This window comes from Nerophis ophidion, linkage group LG22 (assembly GCF_033978795.1).
Source record: "Nerophis ophidion isolate RoL-2023_Sa linkage group LG22, RoL_Noph_v1.0, whole genome shotgun sequence".
Taxonomy (NCBI): Eukaryota; Metazoa; Chordata; class Actinopteri; order Syngnathiformes; family Syngnathidae; genus Nerophis; species Nerophis ophidion.
The window spans coordinates 19,726,942-19,743,073 of NC_084632.1; the positions used below are offsets into that span (position 1 = coordinate 19,726,942).

General features: G+C 41.5%; 1 protein-coding gene across 5 annotated transcripts in view; it reads right to left on the reverse strand.

Annotated features, from left to right (window-relative positions):
• abca7 (ATP-binding cassette, sub-family A (ABC1), member 7) overlaps positions 1–16,132 on the reverse strand; it is a 110,181-nt gene that overhangs the window by 86,767 nt on the left and 7,282 nt on the right. For 4 of the 5 annotated variants that reach the window (XR_009803690.1, XM_061883443.1, XM_061883441.1 and 1 more), the window contains exons 5-13: positions 15,503–15,627; positions 13,394–13,512; positions 12,064–12,261; positions 11,871–11,963; positions 11,476–11,698; positions 8,515–8,657; positions 6,555–6,671; positions 5,906–6,103; positions 5,623–5,828 (exon numbers count right to left, since the gene is read on the reverse strand). Coding sequence is in view for 4 of the 5 variants with exons in the window: in XM_061883443.1 (XP_061739427.1) it covers positions 5,623–5,828; positions 5,906–6,103; positions 6,555–6,671; positions 8,515–8,657; positions 11,476–11,698; positions 11,871–11,963; positions 12,064–12,261; positions 13,394–13,512; positions 15,503–15,627 (1,422 nt within the window). In the remaining variant the exon portion in view is untranslated. The remainder of the gene's footprint in view (positions 1–5,622; positions 5,829–5,905; positions 6,104–6,554; positions 6,672–8,514; positions 8,658–11,475; positions 11,699–11,870; positions 11,964–12,063; positions 12,262–13,393; positions 13,513–15,502; positions 15,628–16,132) is intronic. The other variant, XM_061883442.1, reaches the window with a different exon arrangement.

Sequence of the window (16,132 nt, forward strand, 5' to 3'; positions counted from 1 at the left end):
GGTGATAGACTTCCTGATTAGTGATGGTCTCCAGCTGTTGGGATTTTGTGTCTGTAATTCCATGTGTGTCCTCTGGGGGAAATGGGAGCCAAACTCATATTTGGACATGAGGCCTTCTGTGTGGGTGAAGGCTTTGGCCTTGTCTAGAGTTTGCCAAAACAGTAGGAAGGGTGTTCTTCTCTTTGTAAGCTTCATTTTTTCTCCTCCAGACACAACGTTGATTCATAGGCCCAAAGAGTTCCATTTTTGTCTCATCACTCCGTAGAACAGTTTCCCAAAACATTTGGGGTTTGTCCAGATGATTTTTGGCATAAGGGAGTCTAATTTTCTTGTGCCTGGTAGTCAGAAGTGGGGTGCGCATGGGAGTTCTGGCATGGAGGCCTTCATCTCGTAGTGCGCGCCTTATTGTCTGGGACGAAACCTGCGTTCCCCGCTCTGCAATGTCCTGTTGTAGTTCCTATGCTGTTACCCGGGGGTGTTTCACCACTGTACGCTTCAAATACCGGACAGCAGTTGCACACAGCATCCTCTTTCTACCATGCTCAGGTAGTGTTTCCACTGTGCCTTTAGCTTTAAACTTGCGAATTATGCTCCCAACTGTGTCTCTTAGAATGTGTAATGTCTTTGCTATTTTCTTATACATGTATCCATATCCTTTCTTATGAAGAGAAATTACCTCCTCTCTTGACTTCTTCGACCACTCCCTGGACTTCACCATGTTGAAAATACACCATTGACCGACTACAAGAAGCTGATTGTCACAGTCTTTTTCAATCAGTTTAATTGTTGCTCGTTATGGTTCTAATCACATCTACAGGTGTTTTCAACACCTGATTCCATCCATCCATCCATCCATCATCTTCCGCTTATCCGAGGTCGGGTCACAGGGGCAGCAGCCTAAGCAGGGAAGCCCAGACTTCCCTCTCTCCAGCCACTTCGTCTAGCTCTTCCCGGGGGATCCCGAGGTGTTCCCAGGCCAGCCGGGAGACAGTCTTCCCAACGTGTACTGGGTCTTCCCCGTGGCCTCCTACCAGCTGGACGTGCCCTAAACACCTCCCTAGGGAGGCGTTCGGGTGGCATCCTGACCAGATGCCCGAACCACCTCATCTGGCTCCTCTCGATGTGAAGGAGCAGCGGCTTTACGTTGAGCTCCTCCCAGATGGCAGAGCTTCTCACCCTATCTCTAAGGGAGAGCCCCGCCACCCGGCGGAGGAAACTCATTTCGGCCGCTTGTACCCGTGATCTTATCCTTTCGGTCATGACCCAAAGCTCATGACCATAGGTGAGGATGGGAACGTAGATCGACCGGTAAATTGAGAGCTTTGCCTTCCAGCTCAGCTCTTTCTTCACCACAACGGATCGATACAACGTCCACATTACTGAAGACGCCGCACCGATCCGCCTGTCGATCTCACAATCCACTCTTCCCCCACTCGTGAACAAGACTCCTAGGTACTTGAACTCCTCCACTTAGGGCAGGGTCTCCTCCCCAACCCGGAGATAGCACTCCACCCTTTTACGGGCGAGAACCATGTACTCGAACTTGGAGGTGCTGATTCTCATTCCGGTCGCTTCACACTCGGCTGCGAACCGATCCAGTGAGAGCTGAAGATCCCGGCCAGATGAAGCCATCAGGACTACATCATCTGCAAAAAGCAAATACCTAATCCCGTGGCCACCAAACCGGAACCCCTCTACGCCTTGGCTGCGCCTACAAATTCTGTCCATAAAAGTTATGAACAGAATCGGTGACAAAGGACAGCCTTGGCGGAGTCCAACCCTCACTGGAAACGTGTCCGACTTACTGCCAGCAATGCGGACCAAGCTCTGACACTGGTCATACAGGGAGCGGACTGCCACAAAAAGACAGTCCTGCACCCCATAGTCTCTGAGCACTCCCCACAGGACTTCCCGAGGGACACGGTAAAATGCCTTCTCCAAGTCCACAAAGCACATGTAGACTGGTTGGGCAAACTCCCATGCACCCTCAAGAACCCTGCCGAGAGTATAGAGCTGGTCCACAGTTCCACGACCAGGACGAAAACCACACTGTTCCTCCTGAATCCGAGGTTCGACTATCCGACAAAGCCTCCTCTCCAGTACACCTGAATAAACCCTACCGGGAAGGCTGAGGAGTGTGATCCTACGATAGTTGGAACACACCCTCCGGTCCCCCTTCTTAAAGAGAGGGACCACCACACCCCCCCGGTCTGCCAATCCAAAAGTACCGCCCCCGATGTCCACGCGATGCTGCAGAGTCTTGTCAACCAAGACAGCCCCACAGCATCCAGAGCCTTAAGGAACTCCGGGCGGATCTCATCCACCCCCGGGGCCTTGCCGCCGAGGAGCTTTTTAACTACCTCAGCAACCTCGGCCCCAGAAATAGGAGAGCCCACCACAGAATCCCCAGGCACCACTTCCTCTAAGGAAGACGTGTTGGTGGGATTGAGGAGGTCTTCAAAGTATTCCCTCCACCGATCCACAACATCTGCAGTCGAAGTCAGCAGAACACCATCCGCACCATACACGGTGTTGATAGTGCACTGCTTCCCCTTACTGAGGCGGCGTATGGTGGTACAGAATCGATTCGAAGCCGTCCGGAAGTCGTTTTCCAAGGCTTCCCCGAACTCTTCCCATGTCCGAGTTTTTGCCTCCGCGACCGCTAAAGCTGCACACCGCTTGGCCCGTCGGTACCCGTCCACTGCCTCCGGAGTCCTATGAGCCAAAAGAACCCAATAGGACTCCTTCTTCAGCTTAACAGCATCCCTCACTGCTGGTGTCCACCAACGGGTTCTGGGATTACCGCCACGACAGGCACCAACAACTTTGCGGCCACAGCTCCAATCAGCCGCCTCGACAATAGAGGTTCGGAACATGGTCCACTCGGACTCAATGTCCCGCACCTCCCTCGTGACATGTTCAAAGTTCTCCCGGAGGTGTGAATTGAAACTCTCTCTGACGGGAGACTCTGCCAGACGTTCCCAGCAGACCCTCACAATGCGCTTGGGCCTGCCAGGTCGGTCCGGTATCCTCCCCCACCATCGCAGCCAACTCACCAGCAGGTGGTGATCAGTAGAAAGCTGCGCCCCTCTTTTCACTCGAGTGTCCAAAACATAAGGCCGCAAATCCGATGACACAACTACAAAGTCGATCATGGAACTGCGGCCTAGGGTGTCCTGGTGCCAAGTGCACATATGGACACCCTTATGTTTGAACATGGTGTTTGTTATAGACAATCCGTGACGAGCACAAAAGTCCAATAACAAAACACCACTCGGGTTTAGATCCGGGCGACCATTCTTCCCGATCACGCCTCTCCAGGTTTCACTGTCGTTGCCAACATGAGCGTTGAAGTCCCCCAGTAGGACAAGGGAATCACCCGGGGGAGCACTTTCCAGTACTCCCTCGAGTGTACCCAAAAAGGGTGGGTATTCTGAACTGTTGTTTGGTGCGTAAGCACAAACAACAGTCAGGACCCGTCCCCCCACCCGAAGGCGAAGGGAAGCTACCCTCTCGTCCACTGGGTTGAACTCAAACGTGCAGGCTTTGAACCGGGGGGCAACGAGAATTGCCACCCCAGCCCGTCGCCTCTCACTGCCGGCAACGCCAGAGTGGAAGAGGGTCCAGTCCCTCTCGAGAGAACTGGTTCCAGAGCCCTTGCTGTGCGTCGAGGTGAGTCCGACTATATCCAGCCGGAACTTCTCTACCTCGCGCACTAGCTCAGGCTCCTTCCCCCCCAGTGAGGTGACATTCCACGTCCCAAGAGCTAGCTTCTGTAGCCGAGGATCGGACCGCCAAGTGCCCTGCCTTCGGCTGCCGCCCAGCTCACAATGCACCCGACCTCTATGGCCCCTCCCATGAGTGGTGAGCTCATTGGAGGGATGACCCACGTTGCCTCTTCGGGCTGTGCCCGGCCGGGCCCCATGGGGACAGGCCCGGCCACCAGGCGCTCGCCATCGTTCCCCAACTCCGGGCCTGGCTCCAGAGCGGGGCCCCGGTGACCCGCGTCCGGGCAAGAGAAATCTGAGTTCATTTTGTTGTAATTCCATAGAAGTCTTTGAGCTGCTCTTTGTCTGATCACTCACCTAGGACCTGTTTGTCTTGGGAGACCCTACCAGGGGGCATGAAAGCCCCCAGACAACATAGCTCCTAGGATCATTGGGAAACGCAAACTCCTCTACCACGGTAAGGTAGCAGCTCAGAGAGGAAAGATTGAAAAGACCTTATTCAAATTCTGTTCTTAAGAGTTATGATCTTCAAGGGGTTGAAAAATTGTCAATGAGATATTAAGAGAAATGACACTGTTTGGTATGTTACAAAATATAATGTTGTAATTCAAGTTGCATTTGTCTATTTAATGCATCTTTATTTATATGAGTATAAACAAAATACGGAATAAATGTCCAACTTGCTAAAAGACCAAAATTGTGTGGGGGTTGAATAATTTTGATCACAACTGTAAAAGTGTTTTCTTTGGGGATTGTAATAGAGATCCATCTGGATTCATGAACTTAATTAGAAACATTTCTTCACAAAAAAAAAAATCTTTAACATCAACATTTATGGAACATGTCCACAAAATATCTAGCTGTCAACACAGAATATTGCATTGTTGTTTTTTTCACAGCTTATGAACTTACATTCATATTTTGTTGAAGTATTATTCAATAAATATATCTATAAAGGATTTTTGAATTGCTATTTTTAGAATATTTTTTAAGAATCTCACGTACCCCTTGGCATACCTTTAAGTACCAACAGGGGTACGTGTACCCCCATTTGAGAACCACTGTTATAGAGTACTGAATTCCTACGCAGCACGCAATAAAAGAAAAATACAGGAAGTGTTTCTTTTGCAGAACAGCCTCTTCCAATACGTGGTTTTAGCAAATGCCAAGGATGCATGGCCTCAGGGGCGCCACAATAATAATGTATTAGCAAAATTTCTCAAACATAATCAGTTTCTGGTAAAATAAATAGACTTATTAAAGTCAAAGTTGTGGCAGGAAGATTTGCTAAATGACATTGTAATCATATACATTTTTTTTATTTGGTACAAAAAGTCAAATTTTTGTTGTCCTATACATTCATCTAATTAAATTCAAGTATAAATCAAATAGTATGAAAATCAGTATCTGCTTGATCGAAATAAAGAGGTATATTTGTCAGTAATTAAACATCAGTTATTTAGCATGGCATACAGTTAAATTGTTAGCTAGCTTGTTTCTGAGCAATTAGCCTCAACATGCTATGCAAAATTTAACCAACCAATGTGAATATATGTATATAATATAATATTAAGCATTAGTATAGTGTAGCCTTTCCTGTTCAATATATAAACAGGGGGGCCCATGGCCCTTTTCAAATTAAAACTAGTTTGGTACATTAAAAAAGTAAAATAAAAGTAAAAGAGCAAAACTGGAAAAAGGGTGCAATGTAATGAAAAAAAAAAATGAAATGTTTATGTTGTCTTTAAGTGTAAGTACAACTTTTCTTCTTTAAACTTTTAAGAAAGGATATCCCCATTTGTCATGGACAATTATGCAATGTAGTGGATGACGTCATCTTGACTATTCTGCTACCCACCACCACCAAATATTTTGGAAACACTAATCAGCCTACCTGTCTTTGATCTTATTAGTACGGGTAACCTCATCGATATCCATTCGGATCTTGTACTTGACGTGCGGCGGCAGCTCAGAAGAAGAAGTGTTAGGAAGCAGAAACACCACACCTGCCCAAAACTTTCTGTCCTCAAGGAGCTCCAAAGCCTTGTTGATCAGCTGATCTTCATTCTTCAACCCCTTCAGCTTGTTGCCGGAAAAACACTGTCAGGAGATGAGAGTTAACACGGATGACAGCATGCAACCTTAGTTGACCGCACAAAAAAGAGTCATTAGTGAACCTGAGTGACTCGTGCAAGTGCGGCGATGGCATGATCGACATCGTTGTAGGTTTCCAACCAGGTGGGAGGTTCTCCTGGATTCCGTGGCGCATCTGGTACGGTTTTGGATAGGAAATGCGCAATCCATGAGGCTGTCCAGGTCGTGTTCCGCAGTAGCAGGTTGACCATTCTAGCAAAATCTGGACTCTCAAGCAAACTCTGCCCACCACACAGCACACACACGAGTTACAATAAAATTATTTATTTAGTGAATTAAATACTGTAAAAATCTATACAAAAAAGCATGTGCTTTTTTTAAGAGAATATGTATATCTTCTAGTGCAGGGCTATTCAACTAAATTGTTTTGAGGGCCACTTTTTTAGAATCTAAGGACCGCGGTACCGGATTTGTCTCTTCTCTCTTATTCTTATTTAGTTATTTCTGAAAAACCAACATCCTCTATAGCAGATATTTGATTTTTTATCTTTTTTTTTGTTATTTAAAAGGAGGGCTCCGATGTTTTTAAGGACCTTCTGCAGAAAAAATGGTAAATTATCATCTGTGTAACTTCTAAAATGTTTGTTAATCAAGATTTGAAATTTTGTCATTCCTAGGTCGCATTTGGCCCCCAGCCTGCCAGTTGAATTGCCCTGTTCTAGTGAGCCTGACCTGTAGTATCTGAATTTCCATACTAGTCTCCATAAATTTCTTAATTTCGGGTCCCAGCTCCAACCAAGCTTCGTTAAGATCCTGGAAGATTTGGAGGTCCTGAAAAGTCTGGTTCACCTGCAATTGATACAATAAGATGTGTGAGTGTGTGTGTATATGTATGTATGTGCCATTTTAGTGCTTTTAGATCTTACAGCTGCCTTTGACACAGTCGACCACACAATTCTTTTAGACCGCCTGAGAGACTGTGTGGGTGTCAGGGGGACTGCGTTAGCGTGGTTCAGATCTTACCTGTCTGAGAGGTCCTTCTCTGTCAGGCTGATGGAACGCCACCTCCTCTTCTGCCCCGCTTTACTGTGGTGTCCCCCAGGGATCTATTTTAGCCCCCATCCTGTTCGCTCTTTATCTCCTCCCTCTTGGAGATATTTTTAAGAAACATGGAGTGTTTTATCACTTTTATGCATATGACTGCCAAATTTATATGCCGATTTCAAAAAGCCACGGCCCCCTGACACCCCTTCTTAACTGTCTATGCGACGTCAAGGCTTGGTTAGCCCAGAATTTTTTAATAATGAATGAGGGAAAAACGTAAATATTAGTTTTTGGTCTGGCCCTCACTGACTTGGGACCATTGCAAAATTATGTGCGTCCCAAAGTCACCAGCCTTGGCGTCACTATAGACAGCGATTTTAAACTAGACAAACAAGTTAATGGCGTTTTAAAATAGTATTTTTATCACCTTCGTCTTTTAGTAAAGGTTAAACCGTTTTTATCTTTTAACCTTTTTGAACAAGTCCTGCATGCTTTTATTTCAAGTCGCCTGGACTACTGCAATGCACTTTAGGCTGGCATTAGCCAAAAAGCTCTCTCCCGGTTGCAGTTAGTCCAGAACGCGGCAGCACGACTTTTAACGGGCCAGGAAACGCCAGCATATAACCCCAATTCTTCAGAGTTTGCACTGGCTCCCTGTTCATTTTAGAATTGATTTTAAAACATTGCTGTTTGTTTTTAAATCTTTACATGGACTGGCACCTCAATATATCTCGGACCTTATCCAAATTTACATTCCTGTGCGCGCTCTGAGGTCCGAGAGCCAGTTCCAGCTCGTGGTGTCCAAGACCAGACTTAAGACCAGGGGAGACAGGGCCTTCTCTGTTGTCGGCCCTAAGCTCTGGAACACTCTGCCGCTCCATTTTCAAACTGCTTCCACAGTGGAGTGTTTTAAGTCTCGTCTTAAGACCCACTTTTATTCTTTGGCTTTTAACACTACGTGAGTTGTGTGGTCCTCTGTTCTCCTCTGTGTTTTTTATACACTTTGATTTCTATTTTACTGTTTTAATTGATTTTACCCTTTAAAATAGTTTTAATCATATTTGTTTTTATATTGTTTTTATTGGTTTTATATTTATTTATTGTTTTTATTCAGTCATACTACCAAGGTTGAAATTTTGTCTGAGTCCACAATATCCTCTTTGAGCAAAACTGTATCTTCTGACTGGCTCAAATATCTGAGAGTATATCCGTGTCACTTTTCCTATACAAACATGTTTTTACTAAAATCACAAGATTGTAGGACTGTAGGAGTCTGCCCTTACAGAATTAAACTATTTTCTTTTGAGATGTTCCTTTATTTGGACGTGATTCAAGGTTAGCTTACTGAGAGGGTCGCACACAGAGGCAAACACACACACAAATACCTGCTTCCCCCATCCATATTCTTATCCTTGCCTTGCTCGTGGTTACCCAACCAATGGGCCACAATCACAACCCATTCATAGCCTTGCAGACAGCCAAAAATTATATAAATATATTTTTTTAAATACAAATTTCCCCCACTCCGCTAAAAACTCTCTCTTTTGAAGGGAAACACAAGGGTTGCAGACTCCTGGTTTAAAACTATATCAATAAAACATTTGAAATAAGTTTGTACATTTTTCCAGATAGAGCCTTTTGAGTTTACCTTTTTCATAACTTGTTGAACTGCAGGTGTGTCAGGTGTGTACAGGAGTTTTCCAACTAAAAGAGGCTTCATTCCTCGCCATACAATGCTTGACAGAGGATTGGACTCCAGAGTTTGAATCAAGTTTCGACAAAAAGGTTCTTCTAGGGAGGAAAAACAGACAAAATTAGTCAAACCTCAGATTTTGTACACTCTACTTTTAATTTGTATTATTCAGGTTTTCAGTGATAATGCTTGCCAATCAAGGAAACTAATTCTGTGAAAGAAGTAAAGGTGTTAATGAATGATCTAAGACAGTGGTCCCCAACCACGCATGACACATTTGCTAATGGGCTGCACAGAAAACATTATGTAACTTTTAAACTATCACATTTTCTCCAACTTAACTCTAGCCTGTCTCCTGATAGGACGTTACCCTTTTGTATAGTGCATGGCCAAAGGCTCATTTCCATCTGCAGTTCCCAGCAGAGTCATTGTATATAGCAGGGGTTCTTAATCTTTTTGACCTCAGTGCCCAACTTTTCCACTACATAGGGTTCCGGGCACCACTCCAATATTAATACCGAATGAGTAATTTTACTCTTGATTTTGATCATATTCAAAAATTATATCTAACCTACTTACAGGGAACTACCTTGTCAATTGATATAAATGCATATGTCAATCACGAAGATTATTATTAATTTAACAAATAAACCTTAGGCTTAGGTCAAGCTGATTACAATAAGTACTTATCAAATAAACAATACATTTACATACAATATGTATTATGTAGTGCTAAAATGAATAAGCTAAATCAATAATGAATAATTTTCTGAATTAAACTGTCACTTAAATTAAAGAGCAAATGAAAATACAGCTTCACCACTTTAGTCATAATGTTTGCTATTAAAAAATGCTCTATGACATTAGCGCCAGACTTCTTCTGTTTGTTTTATAATGTCATTACTGGAAAAGTGTCTTACAACTAAGTACCGATCACAGAGCGCTAACTCGCTTGTGCAGCTGCGGTGTTGACCTACTGAGCTTCTGCATCATATTCACCTGTTAGCTGGTAAAGGTTATTTTTAGATTAAAAATCATGCCTCTGAACTGGATAGAAAAAGGTTGTGGACATAAACCGAGAATTTGGTCATCTGTGACATTCAGATTATGAAAGATACAAAACGACACTGGTATGCGGCACCGGCTTTTTATTTAACCCTATGCAAGGATTGGGACTGATTAATTCTTCATCTAACCGGCAAGATTCGAACACCCCATCAGTTGGTATCCCAGTGAGAGTAGACATTGTACAGTAAGAGATTATTTTAATATGTTTGTCTCTCATGAAGTATGCCATTAGTATTGCTGTTATTATCGAAGGAAAAAACAAATGTTGTGATGGGTCTATGAAATTAATGTGCCACCTTATGATTAAAATGAGCAAAATACGTAAAAATTACATGTGGTCATTGTGCTTGTTACTACATTACATATATACTGACAGCATGTATATAGAACGTTGATGGATGTGTTTGGATGTTATCCTTTAGTACAATCATCAGAATTCGTTATCACTGGAGGACCAGACAAAACATCTTAAATACAGAGAGCAAGCCAGGAGGCAGGCATGCTAATTGTGAAGCTAATCACGAAATAAGTGCTTACTCAAGTTTGTGTAGATTGAATCACGTTACAGCAAAAAGTTGTTAACAGAAAATTACCACATAGATTAATAATTAATAAAGAGATAGGATAACACACCAATAACTGTTTGTTGTGTCAGCATTGCCACAGTCAGTACACAACAAGAGGATGGATCGATCAATAAAGGGTAGTGGCAGTATATGATAGCTACTAAAGTGATTAGATTTACTCTATTTTCTGCATTTTTGTTAGTTAAGGTTTACAAATTATTGGTAGAATTCCCTGAAAAAGGAAGTCCTGTGTAAAATAAAATACATGAGAAGTACTCCATGCTGCTGTTATTGTGTACTATTGACTTTGTTTTGATCCAAAAAGTGTATGTTAAATATTTGGTTGACATTGTTAAACTGTCAATAGCACTCACCGTAAATACATTGGAATATGTACACTTAATACACTTGCTCGGTATCAGTTGATCTTACACATAGATGATCGGTATCAAAATCAGCAGCATAAAACCCTCTTTCGATCATCCATAAGTATTAGTGATGCTTAATATTAATTTATCTATTTCAGAATCAGAATCACAAATTAGATTTATTGGCCATATATGTTTAATGCACAAGGAATTTGGCTTGGTAAACTGTTGAAGGTAAGAAATAAAGGAAAACAACAACTACAAGAGAGCGCATTTGTCATTTATATGCATGAAAAACTATAACTTATCTTTATATGTATTGTTTGTTCATAATTGGGCTTCACGGTGGAAGAGGGGTTAGTGCGTCTGCCTCACAATACGAAGGTCCTGCAGTCCTGGGTTCAAATCCAGGCTCGGGATCTTTCTGTGTGGAGTTTGCATGTTCTCCCCGTGAAAGCGTGGGTTCCCTCCAGGTACTCCGGCTTCCTCCCACTTCCAAAGACATGCACCTGGGGATAGGTTGATTGGCAACACTAAATTGGCCCTAGTGTGTGAATGTGAGTGTAAATGTTGTCTGTTTATCTGTGTTGGCCCTGTGATGAGGTGGCGACTTGTCCAAGGTGTACCCCACCTCACGCCCGATTGTAGCTGAGATAGGCGCCAGCGCCCCCCGCGACCCCAAAAGGGAATAAGCGGTAGGAAATGGATGGATGGGTTTGTTCATAGTTATGGAAATTCTCAGGACGAATTACTGACAAAAGCAGACGTTTGGCTGCTTTTAAAAAATCACTTAATTGATGATACTCTAAAGGTTAAAACATTAAATTTTTTTATGTAAAATATTACAGAGACAGGTTTTATCCTCTGAAAGTAAAAAAGTGTTGGTTAATGAATGTATCATCTATTTTACTTACTAAAATCATGATGAAGATTCTTGTCTTCTGGGTCGTTTTTTCCCAAGAACGACTTGACGCTGTCGTCTTCATACCAGTTGAGTGAAGGGATGGAAGCCCCGCCAATAACGTTGTAGCCACACATTATGTTTGAGAACGCCTGGGAACTGCGCCTGGGTAGAAGTGTCTGATTCTCCAGAAAGACAAAGCGCAGCTCCTCCCTCAGGTCTGTGAAGCTGGACAACTGAGGGTAATAGGAATGGTAAGGATAAACAAAAAGGGCGTAAAACTTTTGGCCAACTATGCCCGTGTGCAGATAGGGCTCCAGCCCCCCTGTAAACCTGACAGGGATAAGCATTAGAAAATAGATGGATGGATGTCGGTAATATGTCCCCCCGGTGTGTGTGCGTTCTTACACTATCCGTGATGACACTAAGATCCTGGGCTAAAGAGCCAATGGCTTTGTTGATATTCATCAAGTCCATCATATTGGCCCGAAGAAAATCAACCTGATAGGGGGTGGTGGAAGTGAATCAATAAATGCATGATATCTGTTATTAAATATGCAATATACAACAAATTATTGATTTCTATTCCCCTTTTCCATACCGTGAACAACTTTCTGGGGTCCAACTGAGAGAGAAAAAGTCGCTCAGCCTTGCTAATGACGTCAGCAGGCAGGTCACACAGCTGTTTTTGCAGATCAGACAGAGCTTCATCCCCTTCATCCACAGTCAGAAACTCTCTCAATGCATTTATATCACACAACAAGTCCTGAAGCTTCAGCTGAGGTCCCACTCGAGAAGCCTAGAAGAGCCAAAGCATAAATTAAACAAAAGAACTTGAAAGCAAAAAATATATATACAGTGTTACTCAGGATACGAGTGCCTCAGTTTACGGGTTTTTGGAATTCCGAGCCGTCTGTAAGCTAATTGTTATGCTTTGGGTTACAAGCCCCACTCTCTAGCATTATCTTATAGCTAGAGACTGACATAACTTAGTTTTTTCAACCATGGAAATGATGAAAGTGAGAAGGGAAGAGTGTAGAAAAAGAAGCGGATGGATGATATTCATTGAATTAAAGAAATTGTCCAAACTGCTTCACCACCAAGTTGGTGAAGCAATCGCAGCGTAGCAATGCTTGTCTGCACTATACCAAAGTCGAATGAGTCGATAATGCAAATAATATATAAGCAGCTATTATTCATTATGAAAATACAGACAAGCTGTCGATAGTGTGTTTCGTTGTAATACGGCTCAAAAAAGACACCACAGAAGTCTGCTCTCCAAGATAAATCCTGTTCATTATTATTCCATCCATCCATCCATTTTCTACCGCTTGTCCCATTAATTCAAAAAGCTACAGTAGTTGTTTGTAGTACATTTCATTGTTTTTTCATACATTCATTTTTGTTCTAAAAATGCATTTTTATTTTTAAAAGGCATGTTACATGTTAAAATTGTGGTGTTTTGATTGGGGCCAAGCCCGAGTTAAATTGATTTATATTAATTTCAACGATGTATCCCGACATGGGTTTTTCAGAATACGAGTTGCATCACAGAACCAATCAAAATTGTATCCCAAAATGCTACTGTACTATATAAATATAGTAGTGTCTACTGTATATACAATCATGGGAAACAATTAGGCTAACCTACTAAATATGTTGTTCTTTTATAAGAAATAGAAAGTAATAGTTGCTCTTTCTTCAAATGATATCTAAAAGTGATATAATTGCACCACATTTGCACAACAAATGTACTCATTGAACAAAATACAATATCAAAGATGCAAAATCCAATAATGAAACTGAAATGTATAACCTCAGGCAGTAGAGAGACAAAGTAAAAAGTTATATAGAATGTAATTTCCTTGAAGGCCCTTTTTAATTAATTTGCTCTTAATTGATAAGATAATAATGATGATAAAATACGTCACCCGAAAATTGAGGCGAGCCTTTAGCAGTTGATCAACAGTCACTGAGGAGAGACCGGAGTTGTTGAGCAAATAGGTGGAAAATGTCTCGTTGGCTCTCAGGTAGTCTTTTAGTCGGTGATCTAAAGTGGATCAAAAAGAACAATAACTACTAGTTACTATTCTAAAAATACAACTTGTAAAACAGTAAATAGAGAAATAATACTAAATCTGAATGTTGGAGCTGACTCTGAGGTAACACAAGATGTATTTATTTAACATCATACATAACCTGTTATAAACACTGCTTCTCCCTATGATGGAAAACTAAGATGCCCATACAGAGAATTGATTTAGAGGCGTGTCTAAGTACTTTTCATCCATATACTGTTCTACAACTTTCACATGTATTTGCTTCAACAGACACAATACCCCCTCTCCCAAACTAGACTTATTGATTATATTAAAAGTTATTTGACAATAACCTACTGTGGTGTTTTTAGACATCTTAGGTGTATGTCCTATAAATGAGTAGAACAGGAGCGCCGGAAGATGTCAGACCCGTCAGCGATCCTGTTCTGTCTCCTCGTAATGTTTGTCTTCTCTTGAATGAGATTGTGCTGAAAATCTCAATTTCCCCTTGGGGATTAATAAATTATTTGTGATTCTGATATTTCAGCAACTATTTTCATTACAGTGTATCTTTTCAAGAGACAATATAAGTGAAACTTGGATATATACTGTGTCAATTAAGGATGTGCCAATCAAGCGACCATTGATCAGTATCGGACAATTTTCATTGTAAAAGTATGGGATCGCCAATCCCCCCTGATTGACAATATTTATTTGGAGTCCACCAGCTGACATGCAGCTAGCAGCTAATTATGTGTCTTCATTCACAGTGTGTGGCCGTTTCCTAACGCTAATAATAATCACCGCCATTACAGCAAATAAACTGTTCTTCTAGTATACTAAGTATCATTATCAAGTAGTCATTGGCGTACGAGGCTAAACAGGCATGCTAATAGCTAAGCTAACAGCTAAGATGGCCTGAAACACCATCAAATAAATTCTTAGTAAAGTTTAAGAAATGTAGATGGAAGCACAATACAGCAGAGAGTAAGCAGTTATTAACAGGACATTAACAAGTAGATTAATAAAAGTCTAGAGAGAGAATAATATAACAACTGTTGGTGTGTCAGCAGTTTACATTTTTACGTTTACATTTCTGTTTGAGAAATATTGAGGGTTATCCCTCTTAGTGCCAGTTTTAATAATGCTATTGAGGATGCCCTATGTTGCGCTTTTATTGTTTTTGTTCCGGTCTAATAATTGACTGTAAAATTCTTTTCTACATGTTCGTAGTATGCGAATTAGTTTGTTTTTATACTTTTTGTACATATTTTCTACCTCTGTAGTTCTTTGTGCTGGAAACATTCTATCTAATGTATGATTCGTATTACAAGCATATTTTAATACTTTTGTCACCAATGGTTGATTGATATTTTTCTGTTTTCTACTGATATGCTTCAACATCATTTTCATTGTACACATTGTGCAAATTTTTAGCTCATTTTTGAAGGCAGTCATACTCTTCTCTGTGCATAGTCTTCAAAATGTATTTTTGGCATTCGTGTTCCTCTTCTTGTAGTTTCTATCATATAGTATGAAAACTAGCAGATGATCATTAATGTCGGTTATATGTAGACCACTTGTAGTGTCATTGGTAAAAATATTATCAAAAAATGTGGCACAGTGTACTGTGATTCTGCTTGGCTTTGTGATTTTAGGATATAAACTCGGATTATACATTGTATCAATGAATTTTATGTGTAACAGATAGCAGTTGTGTTTAGTAGCGTACTATTGACTTTGTTTTGCTCAAACATTTGTGTGTAGTAAAAGAGAATAGGGAACAGGTTTAAATATTGTGTTGATATTGTTAAATTGTCAATAGCACTCACAGTAAGTAAATAGAACAAATTATAGTTCATTAATACATGTGATCTGTATCTGTATTGCTATCAAGACGATTTCACTCATGGATAATGAGTATCAGAATCAGCAGCATAAATCCCTGATCAGAACATTTCTAATATCAATGCATTCTAGGATTTTAAAAAGGAATAGTACTTGGCCAGAATCCAGGTTCATTTGCCAGCTTCTGGATGCTGTCTGTCAGATCCTGCAGGCCTGACGATCTCTGCTTTGCAACCCGAGACAATAACATCTGTGCGTCCACGAAGACACGAGAAATTCTGTAGGCGACAATAAAAGGGAGAATAAATATATGGCAATATCGTGAAATGATCAAGTATGACACATAGAATGGACCTGCTATCCCCGTTTGAATAAGAAAATCTCATTTCAGTAGGCCTTTAACTATAATTAACTTCCCAACTACAGTAGGCATTAGCTGGTTTGAATGGTGGTCCATGGCATTGCTAAAAACCGCCGTAGATTGTGTCCCAATGATGGCCGGAAGCCTTTTTCAATATTTTTTTTTAACATGGCGCAAAGGCACATTGGGACGGTAGTACTAGATGCTTCAGGTTGTGGGCTGCAGCGTAATAAAATAACACCCCTTTCCTATGGAGTGTTAAATGGGACAAAATTAAAGTAATGAATTAATTGTAAAAAAATAATATAAATATGTCATTAAAAAGTACAATTTGAATTACATAATAAAATGTATTATTATATCCATCCATCCATCCATTTTCTACCGCTTATTCCCTTTGGGGTCACGGCGGGCGCTGGTGC